The following is a 19,276-nucleotide window of genomic DNA, read 5'->3' on the forward strand; positions in this document are numbered from 1 at the left end:
ATCTGGTCCTTCAACAGGCTGCTCTCTGTCTGCAGAGAGGCATTTACTGTCTTATGAGCAGTGGTTAGCTCGGCACGCAGTGCAACATTGAGTGCTTTGCTCTCCTGAAGCTTCTTATCCAGAGTGGAGATTTTCTCCTCCTTTATCATTGACTGTTGGACAGTTTCCTCCAGTCGAGACTCAAGTAGCCTGTACCTGCTGTCGTCCAGCATTTCTTCGAGCTTGCACACAGAAATCCTGTTCACCATCGCCAAGGGCAGCTCCACCTCCGAAGCACCACTGTTTCCATTCAGTGGTCCGTTAACAACCCATCCAAGCACTGTCTTTATAGCATATGGGCCATTCCCGCTACTGTTAATGACCTCCAAGGGTTCTAAAATCCTGGGAGCGTTGGTTCCAATTAACAGGTCGACGTTTGCTTTTATGTTTGGGATGTTTACCTTGGACAAATATGGCCACTTTGCCAGTTCTTCAGATGTCACCATGTTGTTAACATTGACTGGCATTTGTGTTTGTGTGAGAACCTCTGGGAGAATATGAAAGTCATTGCTGTCCAGAGTAGATACCTCCAAGCCAATTAATGAATATGCTGGAACCACTGTTTTCTGCCCCATCGTGCTCAACAGGAAGTTGTTTTTTCTCCCTGTGATGTTTAGCTTCCGCATTAGTTGTTCTGAGCAGAATGTGGCTGAACTTCCTGGATCCAAAAAGGCATACGTTTTTATTATGTGATTTCCCTTAGCACTTTTGACCTTCACAGGCAGGATGGATAACACACACCGGTCCTTACCGGCCCCTGTATGTCCACATGTTTTAGGTGAAGTTGGCTGGTGAGATGTTTCAGACTCTTCCGGGGCTGGTTGCCTTTTAATATGAAGCGCAGTGGGGTGGGTTTGACTACATATTTTACATGTCAAGCGATTTTCACAGTCACGACTCATGTGTCCCACACATAAACATGCAAAACAAACCCCCCTTTGCCTCAGAATCTGAATCTTTTCCTTGTGCTTCCAACCCTTGAACTGTTTGCAGTCCTCCAAAGAGTGGCTACGAGCACAGCAAAGGCATTCAGCCTTTTCTGGGCCTGCTGTGGGCTCCTTATCCTTTTCCAGCACTTCCATAGATGTTATGGTGGTGGCCACGACATTTCCTTTCATATTGTATCGAGGTTGTGCTTTAAACCCAGTGACAGACTTTATCCCAGCAACACCAGATGCCTCCTGTATCTCACCAAACAAAGGGTCAGAAAGAATACTGACACGACGCTCAATGAACATAACCATATCCATGAAGCAAGCTGGTTGATTAGTTGTCTCCATTATGTCATGGGCTATGGTCCTCCATTGCTCCCTCATTCTGAATGGCAGCTTTGACACAATGGCTCTTATATTTACTGGCATATTCAGTTCCTGCATGTACTGAAGCTCTTCCATTACATTGCAGCATCCACGCAGAAATAATGAATAGGCTTGCAGAGTTCTTACGTCCTCAGATTTAATTGTCTGCCAGGCCAGAGCCTTTTCCATATAAGCACTTGCGATTTTGTACTGATTTCCAAAATGTTTCTGGAGAAGTTCCTTTGCTACTGCATAACCACGCTCTGGAGCCATATGCTGGCAGCTTCGCACCAGTTCACGTGGCTGTCCTCTTGTGAACTGTTCCAGGTAGTACAAACAATCCGCTTGTCCTGCCTTTTCCTCTACTCCTTGCTCAAAGGCTTTGATGAACGTCCTGTAATGGAGAGGGTCCCCCTCAAATGTGGGAATATCTCGTGGTGGTAGTGTCATCATACGCTGTTGCTGTACCAGAGCTGCTGTTATTTCATTTTGCCTTTGCATTATGGTAAGTATGTCAGGTGGACTTTGGCCAATGTGGTGTTGTTGCATAGGTTGAGCAGTTGATGACTGGTGTTGAAAATGCGGCAATGTTTCAGATATGTTGACCTGTTGCTGCTCTTTTTGGCTGCACTGGTGCATTGAAGCAGCTTGGACCCATTGCTCAGTTTCCTTGGGTTGCACATCCTTTAATAGGATTTCCTTGGGTGGTAGTGACCATTTTGACAGTTCATTTTGTGTTGATTTCCATGCAACAGGACGATACGTCTTTGCCATAGGGTTCAACGTGGTGACAGAGTTTTCAAGCCTTTTCCTTTTCTCCTTTTCCAAATAGGAATTCATGCCATTGCTGTGTGCTTGAGAAGAACCTCTCCGCTCTGAAGCCTGTAATACAGCCAGTTTAGCAGTGGATGCAGCTATTTCAGCTTGTAAATCAAGCTGTTCTCTTTTCCTTTTCAGCTGCTGTTCCTGTTCCTCCAAGTCATGCTTTTCTTTTAAAGCTGCAGCCAGAGCAACAAGCGCTGCCCTTTCTGCTTCAACCATTATGGCTGCAGAGGATACAGTACTTGATTTTGCACTACTACGGCTCCTATGGCTCGAGTGCTTACTAATATTTGAAACACTGTCATTAGGATTAACTTCATCCACAACATTACCATTTTCGTTTGCAACACTGTCATCATTTGATACCCACATTTTTGTGTTAGCAATACACTCATTAATAGGCAACATTTTTGCCTTGAACCATATTTCCTGTTTTTCCTTTTCCTCACATGGCAAAGAATCCAACAAATTATTATGCATGTATTTTGCTTCATAACAGACTTCCAACAATTCATCAAGAGCATCCTGTACCTTTGTTTTATCATTCTTTAGCATCAAATCTTGTATTGATTTTCTTATGATGGCTGTTTTATTTAACTTAGCTTTTCTGCCAGACTGCAACCTGTCTAATTCATTAGCAAGTGCCTTTGCAGTGAGTTTAACCACACGTTTTTGAGTTTGCGTTTCAATACCGCCAGCCACACTACTAGATGTAATAACATTTTGCACATTAGTCCCAGCAGCTTCAATTGTGTCCGACATAGCGCTGCTTCTTCTCATGATGAATAGTCAGTTCATAAACAGCCAGCAGCAATCAACGGATCCGTCGCAAAGTTTATTGTCCCCCTCGCTTCGGCGACCAATGCATTGGGTTTATGCCCGGCGATGTGTGCACACAATTTCAATGGCCATTTACTGGTGTAGCGCTACACATACCTCCGTGCGTTGGGCGCCGTGCGGTAGTACCATGGTCTGATGGTCCGATGATCCGATGGTAATGGTCCGATGATCCTATGCTCCACAGTCAGGTTCAGCTCCAGCACCGCTCTCCGGCGTCTTGATATCCACGTCCAGACGCTCTCCAAATTCCCTCAAAGTCCAAACCGCTTCCAGCAGCTCCCCCCGTCTTGCGCTCTCGTGAGCGGGTGCGATGACGGCGTTCACGGGATCTGGACCTCCGGCGTTCTCTTCGTTCCGTACCAAACGTGCCTTAAGTGTCCAACAAAGTTCCAACTGGTGCGGGTTTTCGACTAATATTATAGCAGCTCAGCCTCAAACTTCCGCTACTGAGGTTTCTGACTCCGGATGACCTGGTTGACGCGCTTTGCCTTGGCGATCGTTCTTTTGTACTCTGATTGAATGTCCACGCTGTTCGTTTCGTTGCAATATATTGGTTTTATTGCTGTGCGTTTTCTTTGCATAATGAAATTCCTTCCAACAATCCACAACAGTTATGAGAAGCGCCTCCGCGGTACAGCGGTCGAAAACCGTTTGCCCTTCCGGTTCACAAACCTGACAATGACAGTGATAATGCCACCTATATACACCGGAGTTCCCCCTTCTGAGAGCACAGCGACCCCACACACACATAGAGTGAATTACACCAAACCCTCATACCACAATCAAACACATTCGGCTTCTATACACAGTAATGCATAATGTAAACATTTTAAAATGACATGATTTACTTGTTTTGTTTGTTTACTAAGCTCAAGGCTCCAAAAGTACAGCAGTAAAGGTAAATATTTTCCAAATCTTTCACAAATGTGTTTAAAACAAAAAACAACAACGTATTATTTATTTGGCAAACAACAAACTGAATCCACCTTTTTATACCCAAAGTTGATCAATTAATGAAGCAGAACATTCAGCCACTAAAACTACATTTTCCTGTTCAGGAATGTAAGTAAATAACTATAATTTGACATTTTAATCAAGAAATAATAATGTGCTTGACTATTTTTTCAGATTTTTTTGTAAAACAATATATGGAAATCCATGGATAACAATAATACTTATATTTTAGCATTAAAGAGCTTCTGCATACTGCAATAAACATTACAGAAACGTACAAAAAAATTTTAGATTCTGATAATTACCAATTCTGTCCATTTAGGGCAGCTGTGGCATAAACCTTACATTGGGTGGAGGTCTAATACGTTTGAAAAGAACTGTATATATTAAACAACAGACAATGCGTCACGTTACACACATTGATTTATTTGTGTTTGTTTCTTTTACAACGATCCCTTTTGACAAATATCAGAAGTCGTTTATTCATGACTGCGACTGACAAAGGTCAATTAAGCTAAATGTGTACTTTAAGAGCACTGACATGGATTTCATGGGCTTCAGACAGGGATATGAAAATTCTTCCTTTTCATTGATTTCACCAAAACACTATTATTTCTTCCATGTCTAATGCTTAAAAAAAAAAAGACATCTCATTTTGTTCACGTACCGTTTTCATGTGATCATTTATCACAACGTGTCACCTCACTGTTGAAGTCTGTTGAACGGCCAATATTATTTTCACTGACGTGTGTGCATGTGCTTCTTGAGATTCTTCGACGCCTGTGGTGTGTGTGTGTGTGTGTGGGGGGGGGCTCTCTTACCTGGCAACAAAGCGTCCATAGAAACACTATTGCCATGGCGACAGTGAAAAACACAGCTCCTGCTGTGAGTGAACTTTGGCCAATCTAAGGTAAGACTGCTGCTGTACTGCGATAGATAGATAGATAGAGGCTTTTACCTGAGATTTATTACGTACTTTATTTATTCTACCCTTTAGAATAAACCTTTTTTTTACATTCTTACCTCATTTATTTACTTACTACTGATTCACTTGTCCTTTATCTGTTACTACTTGTGTTTTCTCTTCTTCTCTTTTACTATTTTACCTTGTTTTATCTCCTTATTTTTTTTTTTATCTCTTTTGGTCCTAATTCAACCAATAGTGTTTTTAGTCTCCAGTGTTTTCCCTCACGACTGCTTGTGAGTTACAGGATGATCTAGAGTAAAGGTGTCGCATCACATTCATTTATTATAATTTAATAATTAATGTGTTTGTGCTTTACTAAATGGTTTAAACAGTTGCAAATATCCTCCTGACAAAGAAACAGCTTTACTGAAGGTTTTCTGTCCCCAGTGTCAATAATTGCGATAAACCAATTAATAAACCAAATCTTTTTTTTCTCAAACAAATCTTTGTCTTTGATGTGAAATTATCAAAGGATAAAAGGCTTATTATTATCATTTTTTGTATTCTTAAACAGAGCAGATACAGCCAGTCACAGAGCCCATACTTAACTGCAACAATCCAATAAAGAGGAGGCGCAGTGAGTGTTCTCTAACCACAATGGCTCTGTTTACATCCACATAGACCAGACATTCAGCCACCTGCTGATTCTTTTAAAGCTACTAATACATTTGATGATTGAGTGGAAACTAGTCTCCTCTTGTGGGGAAAGTGGGGAATCTGAACACAATAGAAAAAAATGACATATGACAGTAAAAAGCTTGACAGTAGCATTACATCCAAAAACAAAAATTAACCTTTTTTTTTTTTTATGTCCTCTCATACAAAAGGTGCACCAGGTGCTGAAAATGGTCAAACCTCGCAAAGCAGCAAAACCCAAAGAGGAGGCTCTGGAGTTGTCCGCTTCTAAACAGGTACACACTTCATGACAGATTATGTTCATGGGACTTACAGACACAACAACGCCTGTGAACGAACGTGTGAGTGTTTGTTCTGACGTGTCAGCTTCCAGAAGGCGCCCTCTGCTTCGCCTGCTCAGATGACGGCCTCTACCTGAGCATCGGTCACAGTCAGGGTGTGTGGGTGTGGTGTGCGTCGTCTCTGGACTTTGATGCTGAATGGCTGAATGACACTCTGGAGGTCACGTCCATACAGATGACCCTCATGGCTGAGGCAGCTTATCTGCTTGGCACTATTGATGACATGGGTGAGTGATATATGAATGTGATCCATCACCGTAATCAGTCTTGTGTAAAGTACCTAAAAGATACTTTTACGAAAGTATCTTACCAGAAAATGACTTTGGTAGAAGTTGAAGTCACTTTTTTTTAGAATATTAAGTAGAAGTATGATATTTACTGGACTTAAGTATCAAAAGTAATTTCCTGATATTAAATGTTTTAGATGTAAATTGAGCTATGGTAGCTCAGTGGTAGGGCAAGTTGTCGTTTAACTGGAAGGCTGAGGGTTCAATTCCTGGCCCTGCTAGTACTGCGTGTGAATGGATGAATGGTAAAACTATCGTGTACTGTAACTGTAGCTCATCAAGACTAGAGAAGCGCTATATAAATACAGACCATTACCAACTCTTCTTCTTCTGATTCTATTTGGTAGTAACGAGTAACAAAGATGGTTAGGGGAAATGTAGTGGAGTAAAAGTAAAAGTTGCTAGAAATAGAAATAACAAAGTAAAGTACAGATTGGTGAGTACAGAAATGAAGTATTTGTATTCCTGTTTCTCTTAGAATCGATTGAAAGATCCTTTTATTAATTTAGTCATTTGTCAGATTTGCTTTTAAGGTATGAACCAGCGAGAACCCTCAGGTCTTTTCATTTTACCCAAAGTTGGAACTCTTTTGTGTTATCATGGTCCTCGTCTTTGGAGCAGAAGAAGACCTGAGGGCTGCAGAGAATGTTCATATTTATGTTTTTTTAAAAACAAACTTAAGATCCAACATTTTAACCTGGCTTTTACCTGAGATTTATTATGTACTTTTATTTAATTTCAGGTTGCTGACAAATAATTTTTCTCTACCCTTTAGAATAACCCCCCCCCCTCCCCTTTTTTTGTTTTACATGCTTACCTCATTTATTTATTTTAACTACTGATTGACTTAACCTTTATCTGCGACTACTTTTTGTCTACTGTTTTTACTTTCTCTTTTACCTTCTTTTATCTCCTGTTTAGTGTTTTTAGTCTCCAGTGTTTTCCCTCGCCGCTGTTTGTGAGTTCCATGATACTTCACTTCCTTTCCTCTCTTCTTTTCCTCACTTCTTCACATCTCCATCACTGTTTTTTTTTTTTTTACATGATACCAGACATTTGTACTTCTTTGATTATATTATTTTTATCCTGGGAAGCACTTTCAAGTTGCATTGCTTTAAAGTTTGATTGAGAGTGAAAATCTGTTGAAAGCGTGTTGTCATGTTTTGCTGCAGGTGTTGCTCGGATCTTCGCGTATCACTCCAAAAGCATCCACCTCCTCAGTGTTGTGAACGCCATGGTTGGTATTGTCATTCACCTTCTTATTCTTATTTTATCTGCCATATCCTAAATATTTCTGCTCATAAATCAAACCCTGTCAATATTAGGACGACATCAACAAAAAGCAAGTTTGCTCTACATTTGAGTTATCTCCAAGAGGACACTATGGAGCCGCGACGATCACTTGTGAGTAAAGAGCTTTTCGTCGACGTCTGAGCTGCTGCGTACGTTGTGTTTGACATTCAAACGTGAATACTGTCGTACTTGTCTTTCAGGCAACGGCAATGTTTGGCTCGAAGTTCATCACCTGCCCTCAGAAAACTGGCTGAAAGAGTTAGAGAAGGCAGTTACACCCATGCAGGTACCATCACAACAATTGACCATTGTAATGTTTTAATTTCTAATGTATAAGAGTTGGTAGTTTATTATTATTATTATTACTATATTCATGTTTTTTTTGAGGGGGTTAACATTAACACATTCTGGCGAAAATGCGTTATTGGGATAGTTCCCATGCGTTGCTCAAGGGCAACAGAGGCAAAATTGAGTTCCGCCGAATTTCCCGAAACTTGGTGGGAAGATGTTGTAGCCAAAGACGACCAAAAAAGTTGACCCAACAGGAAATCGGCCATTTTGAATTACCCCGCGAAAATAAGCAAACTCGTCTGCACGCGTTTGTCATATCGACATAAAACCTTGTTTCTGTGATTCATTGGTTTCATATCATGTTTTTTTTTGGTTTACATCGTTTCATGTCATGTCTGTTTTATGTATCTATGCGATGTACAGCACTTTGGTCAACTCTGTTGTTTTTAAACTGTGCTTTAGAACGTAGCTCTTGTGAACACTAAACATAGTAACATGTATTGTAGGGACTCCTCATTGGATGATTGTCAAAATAAGAATTTATTTACTTAAAAAAGTAAAACTACAGCCCTCTATTCTGTGATCATTTTAATGGATGAATCTTTAAAGTTTTCATGGAGCCCCAGCAGAAGGAACCACATGTAAAACTGTGCTATTTCTTCGATTTTTCTCAATACTGACCTGATTAGGAAGCAGTTTTGCTGTGTTTTTTTGTGGATTGGATTGAACTATTTTGTTTATTTTACTTGCTGCTATGGTTAAAGCTGTATGTATAGAATTACAAATCCCTCTCCTTTGCCGTCTTTAAACTCTTGCATTATTCCCTCCCTCTCCCTCTTTAGCACACCACAGCTATATCTGTAAATTATAATTACATGTCATTTAGCTTAGTAAATACTGTATGTATTATATTGTATATCATACTTGTTGTCCTTGTTTTAATCTGCAGGAATCGAAGTCTTCAAGAGATATGGATGTAAAATGGTCTCCATTGCCAGCGGCAACTAAAATCAAACTACCAAAAATCCGAGGTAAGATTGTGAAGTCTTTTTAACTGATAGGATAAAAAAAGGTATAATTTTATTGACGCCTACATTGTTGACACTGTTGTTTTTGTATTGCATTGCATTTATCCGTCTGTGGGTTTAGTGCTCTCTCTTTTATCAGTGCCTCATCAGCTGTATCTCTCTCTCTCTCTCTCAAAAGCACGAGAACACACACTGCCATGTTTTTAATGTTACACAGGATCGACATCGGAAGGTCTCCACGAGGTGCATGTTACCGATTTTAAAACCCACTGTTTGTCACTAGACGAAGACGCCAGGAGACACTCGCTCGGAGCCGACGCAGAATCAAAACAAACAAGTGAAGGTGCAAGGTACAGTGAGGTTTACACAAAAGTTCTTTTTAATATTGTCTCTGAATCTGAAAGGAAATACAGATTTCTCACATGTTTGTTTGTTTGTTTTAAGATGCACCCAGCACTTTCTCCTGCCTTGTGGTCAATTCCTTGTGGACGGTAAAGCTCTGACAGGTTTGTAATGCAGGTGAAGCAGTACATGGATCTCCAGTACTTTAATTTTTTTACAACTCAGCTCATCCAAAACTCTGCTGCTTGTTTATTAACCAGAATCAGGATGAGAGAGCATATTAGTCCAGTCTTCGCTGCCCTACACTGGCTCGCTGTAACATGTAGAATTGAATTTAAGGCAAAGAACACTGCCATCGTTTATTGGAGGTTCCCCACAACAGCCGCCTTTGTTACTTACGCCCGTAAACATTGGAACACACTTAGATATCAGGGAAGCCAGCTCACTAGATATTTTTTAAAAGAAGACTTAAAACTCTAGCCTTCAACTTTTTATTCCACCCTGTGTTGTGTTTTATTGTTGTATTTGCTTTTAAAATGTTATTTTTTGTGTTTGATTGTTGTATTTTCTTTTTAAATTTTATTTTCCTTATATAAAATGTCCTTTCCTTTATAAAATCCTTATTTATAATCCTTGTATGAAAGGTGCTATACAAATGTTTGTTATTATTATTATTAGTAGTAGTAGTAGTATAATAACATTTAATTTTCCATGATGGAGGAACGTGTAAAACTTGCCTAGTACTATTTTATAACTAATTTCACTGAAACGATTTAGCTGTTCAAGAGAAACAAATAACAAATGTGAAGAACTTCAGGTGAATAGACACAAGAGTGAACCCCTGCTGAGTATTTCAACAGATTTCATCCCTCTGACCTTTTCTCAGCAGAATGGTCCGTCGCTATCTGTGTGTGGTGGACTGGAAGCCTCAATCTTCTTCACTATTCGCTGCAAAAAACGCCAACACACAAATCAGGTTGACTTTTTCTCTTTGGATGCTCACGACCATGCCTGTAATAATGAGGTAATAATGGATAATACCTTCATGTTTTGTTGTTCTAGCAGATCATGAACCCATGCCGGATATGGTGTGGCCAAACGCAAAGGAAATCCTCTGCTCTGCTGTGAGTAGATGCACTCGCTACGTAGCTCTTGGGCTTGAGGATGCCTTGGTGTGTGTGTGGGACAGGCAAACTGGTGAGCGGACGCTGTGGTGATGTATATCTGACTTTTTTTTAACAACAGGAATAAAAGACACACACTGGTTTCCATGATTTCAGAGGAGCATTTCCTGGAGACTTAATCTAACCTTAGCCTTAACCATCACAACTAAGTGCCTAACCCTAACCTGAACCCATTTCTAACCCTTACTCTAAAACTAAGTCTTTTCTTCTAACCCTCAAAAAGCCATTTCAAGGGGTGACAGAACATGAGGACCAGCCAACATGTCCTTACTCCCTATAGTCTAGGGTTAATTTAAGTATTTTTGGTCCTCATAAAGATACCCATACAGTACAATAACACACACACCATTCTGTATGTGAAGAGTTAATGGTTTTATTAATAGGAAGTATGATACATGAATAAAATAAAACTCAATGAATTGCTAGGAAGTGTAAAAGAAAGGCAGGAGAACAAACTTACACTCTACCAGTGTCCAAACACCTATACGTCAAATTAGTCTGATCGCTGCTTTGATTCATCCGCAATTCCGGGCCATGTGTCTGATATAGATAACAATTCACTCAAAGGACAGCCAATTTCAAGTCAAGTCAACTTTATTTCTCGAGCACAAAGTGTTTTAAGAACTTAAAGGCACAGCAACATAGAAGATATAAAACATAAAATCAATAATAGTAGAAGTAGAACAGTAAAATAGTGACATATTAAAATAGTAAAATGGTAAAAAACTACATAGGAGTGTTTTCTCCTGAAGTGAAGGCCAAGGAGAAGAGGTGGGTCTTTAAAAGTGATTTAAAATGTTCAATGGTGGAGGCAGATTTCATTTTCATGGGTTACTCGTTCCAAAGTTTAGGGGCAGCAACAGAAAAGGCCTGATCGCCCGGGGTTTGTAGTCAGGATTTTGGAAAATCTGAAAGCAGTTTATACTTGTCCGATGCATTGTTGGCATCACTTGTGTCCTTTCCCTCAGGTTCCCCGTTGTCTGTTGTTTTAATGTCGGCGACAGATAGTCCCCTGTTCAGAATGCAGTTTGTGGATCTCTTCCCTGTGTCCGACGACGAAGTCCATCTTTCCGCGGTGTGCAAAAGTGGAGCAATTCACACAGTCACCACTGGACGGGGGACAACGCCCTGCACAGTGCTTCTTGCTGAAAGGTTACCTGGGGAATCAAACGCAGTCATTATTTATCAAAAAGGAAAAAGAAACACATGAATACATTATTTCCTATGTTGTTTCAGGCCAAAAACCAGTGGAGACCTGCCAGCTATCGTTACATCAGTGCCATTCCTTCAGAACATGGTAGGAACGTGAAAATACTTTATAAGAGGAGAAGTACTCATAAGTCTCCTCTGACCCTGCCGTCTTACTTTCCCCTCTGCTTCATCTAGTTCCTTGTCATTCAAAGAAATGGGAAAATATTCCTCCAAGATGTAGCCAGCAAAACCACCGTGTGCTTCTTGAAACCTCCAAAAACGAATGTGATTGCTTCTTCCTGCATCCCAGTGTATGATCTGAACACCAGACAGCAAATGCTCTTCATACGAGGTAAAGTTTGGTTAGGTTTAGAGAAAAGCATTGATGACAGCATCACTGCTAAACCCTCCAGAGGAGAGTGACTTTCAGATGGAGGGCATGTTTGAAGGTTTAAATAGCAGGAACTTGGACAAACATGCTAGGGTTTCATGAAAGGGTTTCCTGTTTCACGCAGGTGACTCCAGCTACAAAACAGCCACTGAGATCCTCTTCTTCCGCTTTGGAGAGTGGGACATCTTCAAGCCGTACATAGATTTACCTGCAGATTCTGTAAAACGAGACTCATTCAGCTTCGTCACTCTACAAGAATCCTGCAACCTCTACCTCCAGCAGAGGTTTGTATTACTCGTGTCTTTACGCCTCTTTAATTTGAACATGTGCTGTTACGAGTCCCACCTCAAGGTGACGAAGTCACAGCTGTTTCATGCAGCCGTGCAGTGTTGACTCCGCCCATGTAAGCGAGGCAAACTGGGAGCATAGGTGGAAAAGGGGCTTTTGGACCCAGAAAGGGGGAAAGTGGAGAAAATGTATTTATTTATTTTATTTATTTATTTATTTATTTTAAATACGTTTCATACTTTTATGTTTATGTATGGTTAAAATAAACAAAAAAAGTACAGACAGTCATTGTGAGGCTTTGGAGTTAAAGGGTTAAGTTAAGTTGCTTACTACTACTGTTTATTGGTGGGTGAGATCCATAATATTTCCTAAATCTTCTTCATGTGTTTCCTCTGTGTCCATATGAAGAGCACTGTCTGCGGAGGAGAGGAGCAAAGCCATCACACAGACATGGGAGCAGCTACAGGAAACTGTCACGACAGAAACAGAGCGAAGCTGAATCTAACGGTATAAAAAAAAAACACTCACATTGTTTCCTTGGATTTGGATCAGGAAATGTGTTTATGTGTAAAGCCACCTCTCTTATGTACAGTATCTAAACGGGATGTTTATGTCATGGGCTGAACTTAGTTGTTGTACACCGCGTTGCCTTTGGGGTCTTAATTTTGAATGTTTTAATTTCAGCACGGGTGCAGGGATTAAAAACACTTCAAATTGGACAAAGGATTCTGACTGTCCGTCTGTGTGAAAGTTTAGGTTTAGTTTTTTGCAGTTCCGTGTTGTGCATCCAAACTGTCTCAACCCACTTTTACAGCTTATAGCTTAATGGAAGGAAAACCATAAAATGAAATGGCTCCTTATCCATCCATCTTCTACTGGGTTATCCTCCACATGAGGGTCACAGGCCTTTATCCTTATATGAAACAAAATTATAACTCAGTTATATATTATATCACTAAGTACATGTCTTACGACCAGGCCTAGGGGAAAAACCTGATCACAACAAGACTAAGGAGACTCCCTCTTCCCAACTCTCAAGAAACCACCAGCAACAAGTAAAACAAACCATTTTAAACGTTTATTAAAATCAAGCACAAAATGTCAAAGTGGTTTGAGGAAGTCTGCAGCTGGGATGTTCAGGCCTCTTATTCAGCTCCCGGGATCCACCTAGACTCAAACACATGTCATTCACTCTAAACATGCACACCTGCAACCCATCTCACACTCACACCTGCAGACACATGGTAGAACTTCCTCAGGTTTATAAGGAATATTATAGGATACCTGGGCAGCATTGACAGCCAAGTATATCTTTTATCTCTGACCCATTCAAATCCGTAATATTCAAGTGGTTGTTATGCAGCGATCTAGATGAAAATGAGATGATAATAATAGTGAAATTGAGTGCATATGAATCTATAATCATCAGTAATGTGCGACTGCAGCATCAGTCTGTCATCTGTGAGTTCAGCTTAGAGCCAGAACAATTACAGCAATTCTTCTTTTCTGAGACTGAAGAAAAAAAGTGATGTATTATTGCATCTTTTATATTCCGTCTTCACCAGTTGTTTCGAATTATTCCGTGGCATCTCTCTGTGAAAGGGAACTCTTATCAATACTGATTTTAATAACAACCTAAAACTGAATTTGAATGGCTAAAAAGGCGTCTTGAGTTAATGCCAAAGATCCACGTGTGATTGAGAACACAATGGAAGCAGGTGCTCTATTTAAAGTGTTTGCCATGTGTTTGATTTTGTGTGTTTGTGATGTTTACCCGTATGAACATTGTCTGCCTCCGGAGATAAATCCAAGCAGGAATTTTAAATGATTTTGTAACAGTGATTCATAATTAAAACCAGATATTATTAATTTAATTGTGATTTACAAAGTTCAGTAAGCTGGTTGGCTTTTTTTTTTTTCTTTTCTTTTTTTTTTTAAATATGTTGCTTTCAGTCTTTAAATTACACTGAGCCAGTGGTTCTCTATTATTTTCTGTCATGCCCCCCCAGAGGACAGAAATGTTTCACACACCCCCGAATTGAAATACTATTGAGAACCTGATCATTTTTATTTATTTATTTGTATAAACCACTGTATGACTTGTCCTGCCCCGCCTCTCACGCCCCCCCCCCAGGCGGGCCTGCCCCACTATTTGAGAAGTACTGCACTAAGCTAATCAGCCACGGGTAAATTAACCAAGTGTTGTCTAGTTTATAATAAACTGTCCTTTATATATATATATGCTGTATATAGATATAATAAAATAGAGTATATAATAAACTATTTGTGTGAATCAAATCATAAGATACAGGACATTGATTGTTCATATTAAATGACTCCCTTATAACTGACAGTAAATAATTACACAACACATTTGATCAGCTAAGCATTTTTACAAAAGTATTTTTTTTTAATTTCATACATGACATGAGTTCTCATTTTCAAGAGTGATCTGTCAATGAAGAAATGAATCGGCTGCATTTCAGCAAACCTGCTGCTCACAGGATTTGAAAATGTCTCGCGTCATGTTCAAAAATAATTTCTGTGGAATGAAAAATTTCATCCGTTTTAACTGACAAGACAATAAGTTGTGTAAAATAAATAAATGATCACATTTGATAACTAAAAGTTATTTACATTACCTAATCAATCTTTTCATATCCTTTATTTAAAATGAATAAATGAAAAGAAATATGTTATTATAAATGAGTAAATACAGTGTTTCAAGGTTGTATTTCATTTCAGATCTCTTCAGGTATCTTAACCCTAACCACAGCTGGCTGAAAAGGGTTAAAGGTCATCAATATTATTCAAAATTCTAACAAAAGAATATTTAATCATGTTTTTGGGGTTTTTTGGAGAATGATTACAAAGACCTCTCTCATTGCTACAAATCAATTTACCTTTCCATTTGGCCGACGTGACTCATTATCAGTGATTGTAGGCAGTCGCCCCCTCGGGGACTTAATGCTGCCGTACGTCAATACAGAGACCGAAGCATGTATGCATAAGAGATTTGCACACAAATGATGGCGTTGCTTTGAAACACTGTTTACAGTTACAGCAATTTGTGTGATTTTTTCTTTCCTCGGGGGCTCGCTGTAATTTTAAGTTTGAATGTTGGACATTAGTCACTCACTGAATATGTTTAATTCAAGATGACAACAATTTTCAATTTACAGAGCAGAAATACAGCATAAAGTCATTTCATTTTGAAACGTCACATGAAATACGAGAAGAATCCACACAATTTGACGATGAATACATATGAATAAATAGATGAACAGAAGTAAAAACAGTTTTTTTATATAATATTTCACAATCTGCTCATATAATGCTGCTGCTGCAGGACTGGTTTAGATCCCTTTCTGTAAAATTGTTCGCTGTTAAAAAGCTGCGGCCTGGCGTTACACACCCTTTGCTGTACAGCGCAAACTCCTCGGGGCTGGCAGGGCTCATCTCTCGTCTCAGTGGTAAAAAACTGGCGGCACAGGTGAAAGATCCGGTCATAACTGTGTTGTTATCCAGGTCGGACGCCCTGGTAGCGTTGCAGTAAAACCTCCGGAGCCCCTTCCGGAAGTGAATGGTGAACAGGCCGTAGATGACTGGGTCCAAGCAGGCGTTCACAAGACCAAAGATGAACATGATGTGGGTCAGTGAGTGAGAAACCTTCCCCTCGAGGTCATCAGGAAAGAACCAGTACCACAGACCCAGCAGATAGTATGGAGTCCAGCAGATGATAAAAGACAAGACTATTACGATGCTCATTTTTAATGTTCTCATCCGAGCTCTGGGGATGTTATTCTTTGAACATCGCAAATGCACTTCACTGGAGGGCACTGGAGGCAGACCAGATAAAACACACAAGACAAAGCACTTATTAGACAGCAGGGCTTATGCAGGAAGAAGACTGTTGCTCTTTGTTCCATCTTTCAAAAGTTTTCCATTTTAATTTGTAACACGATGGAATGAGCAGAATCAACACATCTCTACACATCACTTCTTATAAATGACAGTTAAAACATGTCTTCTGTCGGTATTTTGAATCATTATAACCAGTTCATCGTTCAGTACTTCCTGCATGACCAGAGCACTGACTCCATCTGACTGATATACAGCGGCAGGACTAAATACACCAGACTCCTCTGTTAAATGATGACATTTATGCATGTTTTCAGGGTTTTTAAGTCTCTTTAACTGATCTACACTTCGGCATTGTTTGGTTTGATTCTTGCGTGGGACGTCTTGCTCATGACTCTTCCAGTGACGACACTCTAACCAATCAGTGGGCGGCAGTCTGACGACGTCACGCGTAGTGTTGGCTCAGCTCACTTGGAACCTCACCAGAGCAAAAAAAAAAAAGGGCCATGCCGAGGCGAGTCCAGTCATGCTGGTACCATGTAGTGGAAAAGCGACATTAGTTAAGCGTGTAAGGTAAGGAGATCCTCAGTGTTGGTTGATTGAACTTCGCCGTCTGAGATATTCACACAAAAGGTTATGAAACCATTACTAAATCCCAAACATGTCAAGATGGTGGTAGTATCTAAATAATAGGAGGAGTCATTTTCATTCCATACACTGTATACAAAAGTGGACATAGTTCTTCCCATTGCAAAACTAACTGTGACTGTAATTTGCAATTTGACCAGCACCATGTCAGTTTTTTAAACCAGTAGTTCACAACCACGACTGTTCACTCATATGAGTCATGCTTTATTGTTTAGTTTCCTCTAAATGGGAACTACATTTTTTCTTTTTTAAATTACGTAACGTTCTACTGAAGAAGACCAGAAACTAGCAATTGAGATCAATAATTCCTCAGGAAAACGCTTACTGACCCTATATATAAGTGTGAAGTATGCTTATTTTCCAAATTCAAGTCTATGGTCCATCCTACAGAAGCTTTAAAGCAAACACAGCCCACATTTGAGGCCACACAGCAGTAGAGACAGCTGTTATGTTACATAAGCCTCTGAGCGTCCGCCCCAGTTTAAACTCACAGTTGTTCGTCTTCAGTCGATTGGAGATCTCCCACAAGATCCTCGTGTAACAGGTGACCATGATGACCAGCGGCAGCAGGAACAGGCAGGAAAAGGTGAACATGTTGTAGGCCGTTTCATGCCAGCGAGAGGCAAAGCTTCCTCGTGTCGTACACTGAGTGAAGTCCGCGGGGTGAACGATGGTCACGTTGTGAAAAAGAAATATCTAAGGAGGGAAAAAGGACGACATTATCGTTCATGCATACAGTATGAATGGGTTTGGAACACATGCCATCGATCAGGATACGAATGTGTCTCCTCTCTCTACTCCACCAGTCGAGGCAGATGGCCGTACACTTGTCAGAGATTTTCCAAGTGTTTTGCTTGTTCGAGCAATAATGAGTTGTTTCTATACGTTTTTTTTATTCATAGATTAATTTTGCATCATAAACACATTTATATTGTGAACTATTTATCACTCCATATCAAAACAAACACTGTCGTTGAGAAATCTTGTGAAATATCATCATAAATATTATTATTTCGAGGTCTTTTTCTCAAAAAAGTTCGACTTTCCGTCACTGACCAAACTAGACACTTGATTATTTGCGTTTGAGACCCCGGCTCTATGACGATTGTAAGGTCTCAAAATGTCAAGTGATACCGTGTGTGATGAATTGGTGCTTTACAAATAAATACATTTAAATCAATACATTCAAAAGATTTTACCACACATGGTTTTCCTCACAAGCTGCTGCTCCTCCTGGACCACATTTGTTTTATGATTATTTCACTTATATTTACTTATAGACATCAAAACTAATGATGCAAATGTTCTTTCTCCGTGCCTCCAGTGATGTCTGTTTAAAACATGAGCGCTTCAGGCCAATAAATGTTGGCAAGAAGCTGCTCGGAACTGAGGAGGAGGAGGGGAGGGCATCTGTCTCCACACACTTGAGATATTTTTTGCCATGTTGGTCTGTCTTTGGATTGAGTATTAAACAACTCTGTTTATTATAACTCAGTCAAAAGGTCCTGTCTCTTGACCCACGTTGCTGCTTAAAGAACTTTACCTGAGGGACTGACAGCATGACACTCATGGCCCACGCCACAGACAGCATGACTTTGTTTCTCTTCCGGGCCTTACTGATAGCCAGAGGGTTGAGAATAGCTGACTGCCTGTCCAGGCTGATCACCACGGTGACAAATGCACAGGAGTACATGGCCTGCAGTTTAAGAAACATCAGAAGCCTGCAGGCAAAGTCGCCAGCAAGCCACTGGACTGTGATGTTCCACACGGCATCCACAGGCATCACAATGAAGGTCACGAGCAGATCAGCGACAGTCAGGTTGATGATCAGCACTCTGACATGGGATTTGCGTTTGCCTTCGCCGTGCGCTGCCCAAAGCACAGCCAGGTTGCAAAAGGCAGACGTGGCACAGAGGATGAAGGTAATGATCACCCTGACTTTGGCTGCTGTGGTAAATGTCGGCAGCTGCAGGATGTCGCCCTCTGCTGTCCAGTTGGAAGGGGGAGAGGAGCAGTTGCAATTGGCATTCAGTTGGTGGTCTGTTGTCAGGTGATAAATGGTCACAGCAGAGTCACAGGGAGTGGAGTTCATTTTCAGAGGCTCGCAGAGGAAGAAACATTCTGTTAGGGAGAGGAAAACAAACATAGGGAATCAACTAGTTACTAGAGTCAGAAGCCATGAAGGTGCGGATCATCCCATATGTATCTGTAAATGTTTACATAAAAGCATCATTTGCTTTACAGGTGGAAAAATCAAACTAACACACTGTGGAATATGTTAACAACTATTACAACCTACAGACTTAAGCACATGTTTCCGAAAGTGCATGTAATAATATTCAACCACAGCATCTATTAATCTATTTCAGAATGTATTGTTCTAGAAAGGAGAGGGGTGAACAAAATGTTACTTTTCCCTTCTTTGTAAATTAACAACAAATAATATTATTTGTCCAGTTGCCATGGTCACAACATAATGGACTTCTGGTGTGCGTGAGCCCAAGAATTCATCATAATTTAAACCTTCGATTTAACAAGCACAGGTTACTCAAGTGGCCACACTCATCATAGGCTG

The 19,276-nt window shown here is 40.2% G+C and overlaps 2 protein-coding genes across 5 annotated transcripts; one reads left to right on the forward strand and one right to left on the reverse strand.

Annotated features, from left to right (window-relative positions):
- The first annotated feature begins 5,444 nt into the window (after window positions 1-5,444).
- Window positions 5,445-14,064, forward strand: wdr93 (WD repeat domain 93). 4 transcript variants are annotated; one of them, XM_058628667.1, is made up of 16 exons: window positions 5,445-5,497; window positions 5,748-5,831; window positions 5,923-6,124; window positions 7,357-7,421; window positions 7,510-7,588; window positions 7,678-7,763; window positions 8,718-8,799; window positions 9,014-9,146; window positions 9,241-9,302; window positions 10,025-10,114; window positions 10,204-10,335; window positions 11,291-11,474; window positions 11,559-11,619; window positions 11,709-11,865; window positions 12,029-12,188; window positions 12,601-14,064. In XM_058628667.1, the coding sequence occupies exons 2-16, from the start codon at window positions 5,766-5,768 to the stop codon at window positions 12,689-12,691; spliced, it is 1,650 nt and encodes a 549-aa protein (XP_058484650.1). In that variant the 5' UTR covers window positions 5,445-5,497; window positions 5,748-5,765; the 3' UTR covers window positions 12,692-14,064. The 4 variants fall into 4 exon arrangements, with proteins under 4 accessions (XP_058484650.1, XP_058484647.1, XP_058484648.1 ...); XM_058628664.1 differs by lacking the exon at window positions 5,445-5,497 and having other exon boundaries at window positions 5,504-5,831; XM_058628665.1 differs by lacking the exon at window positions 5,445-5,497 and having other exon boundaries at window positions 5,504-5,831; window positions 10,028-10,114.
- A 1,157-nt stretch (window positions 14,065-15,221) lies between these two features.
- On the reverse strand, window positions 15,222-18,821 carry LOC131459133 (gonadotropin-releasing hormone II receptor-like). Its single transcript, XM_058628591.1, has 3 exons — window positions 18,245-18,821; window positions 17,193-17,397; window positions 15,222-16,031 (listed from the first exon to the last, which is right to left on the reverse strand). Exons 1-3 carry the CDS (start codon window positions 18,791-18,793, stop codon window positions 15,520-15,522), a joined length of 1,266 nt encoding a protein of 421 aa, XP_058484574.1. The 5' UTR covers window positions 18,794-18,821; the 3' UTR covers window positions 15,222-15,519.
- Between the last annotated feature and the right edge of the window lie 455 nt (window positions 18,822-19,276).

This window comes from Solea solea, chromosome 5 (assembly GCF_958295425.1).
Source record: "Solea solea chromosome 5, fSolSol10.1, whole genome shotgun sequence".
In the NCBI taxonomy this organism is placed as follows: domain Eukaryota; kingdom Metazoa; phylum Chordata; class Actinopteri; order Pleuronectiformes; family Soleidae; genus Solea; species Solea solea.

Excerpts from the sequence above, each read along its gene's own strand:
- wdr93 (XM_058628664.1), top strand. The coding sequence starts at position 5,664 with ATGACAGTAAAAAGCTTGACAGTAGCATTACATCCAAAAACAAAAATT. Across the intron at positions 7,589-7,677 it reads TGGAGCCGCGACGATCACTT|GCAACGGCAATGTTTGGCTC; the intron begins GTGAGTAAAGAG and ends CTTGTCTTTCAG. Across the intron at positions 11,620-11,708 it reads TGCCATTCCTTCAGAACATG|TTCCTTGTCATTCAAAGAAA; the intron begins GTAGGAACGTGA and ends TGCTTCATCTAG.
- LOC131459133 (XM_058628591.1), bottom strand. The coding sequence starts at position 18,793 with ATGAACTCCACTCCCTGTGACTCTGCTGTGACCATTTATCACCTGACA. Across the intron at positions 17,398-18,244 it reads TCATGCTGTCAGTCCCTCAG|ATATTTCTTTTTCACAACGT; the intron begins GTAAAGTTCTTT and ends TTCCCTCCTTAG. Across the intron at positions 16,032-17,192 it reads TCGACTGAAGACGAACAACT|TGCCCTCCAGTGAAGTGCAT; the intron begins GTGAGTTTAAAC and ends GTCTGCCTCCAG.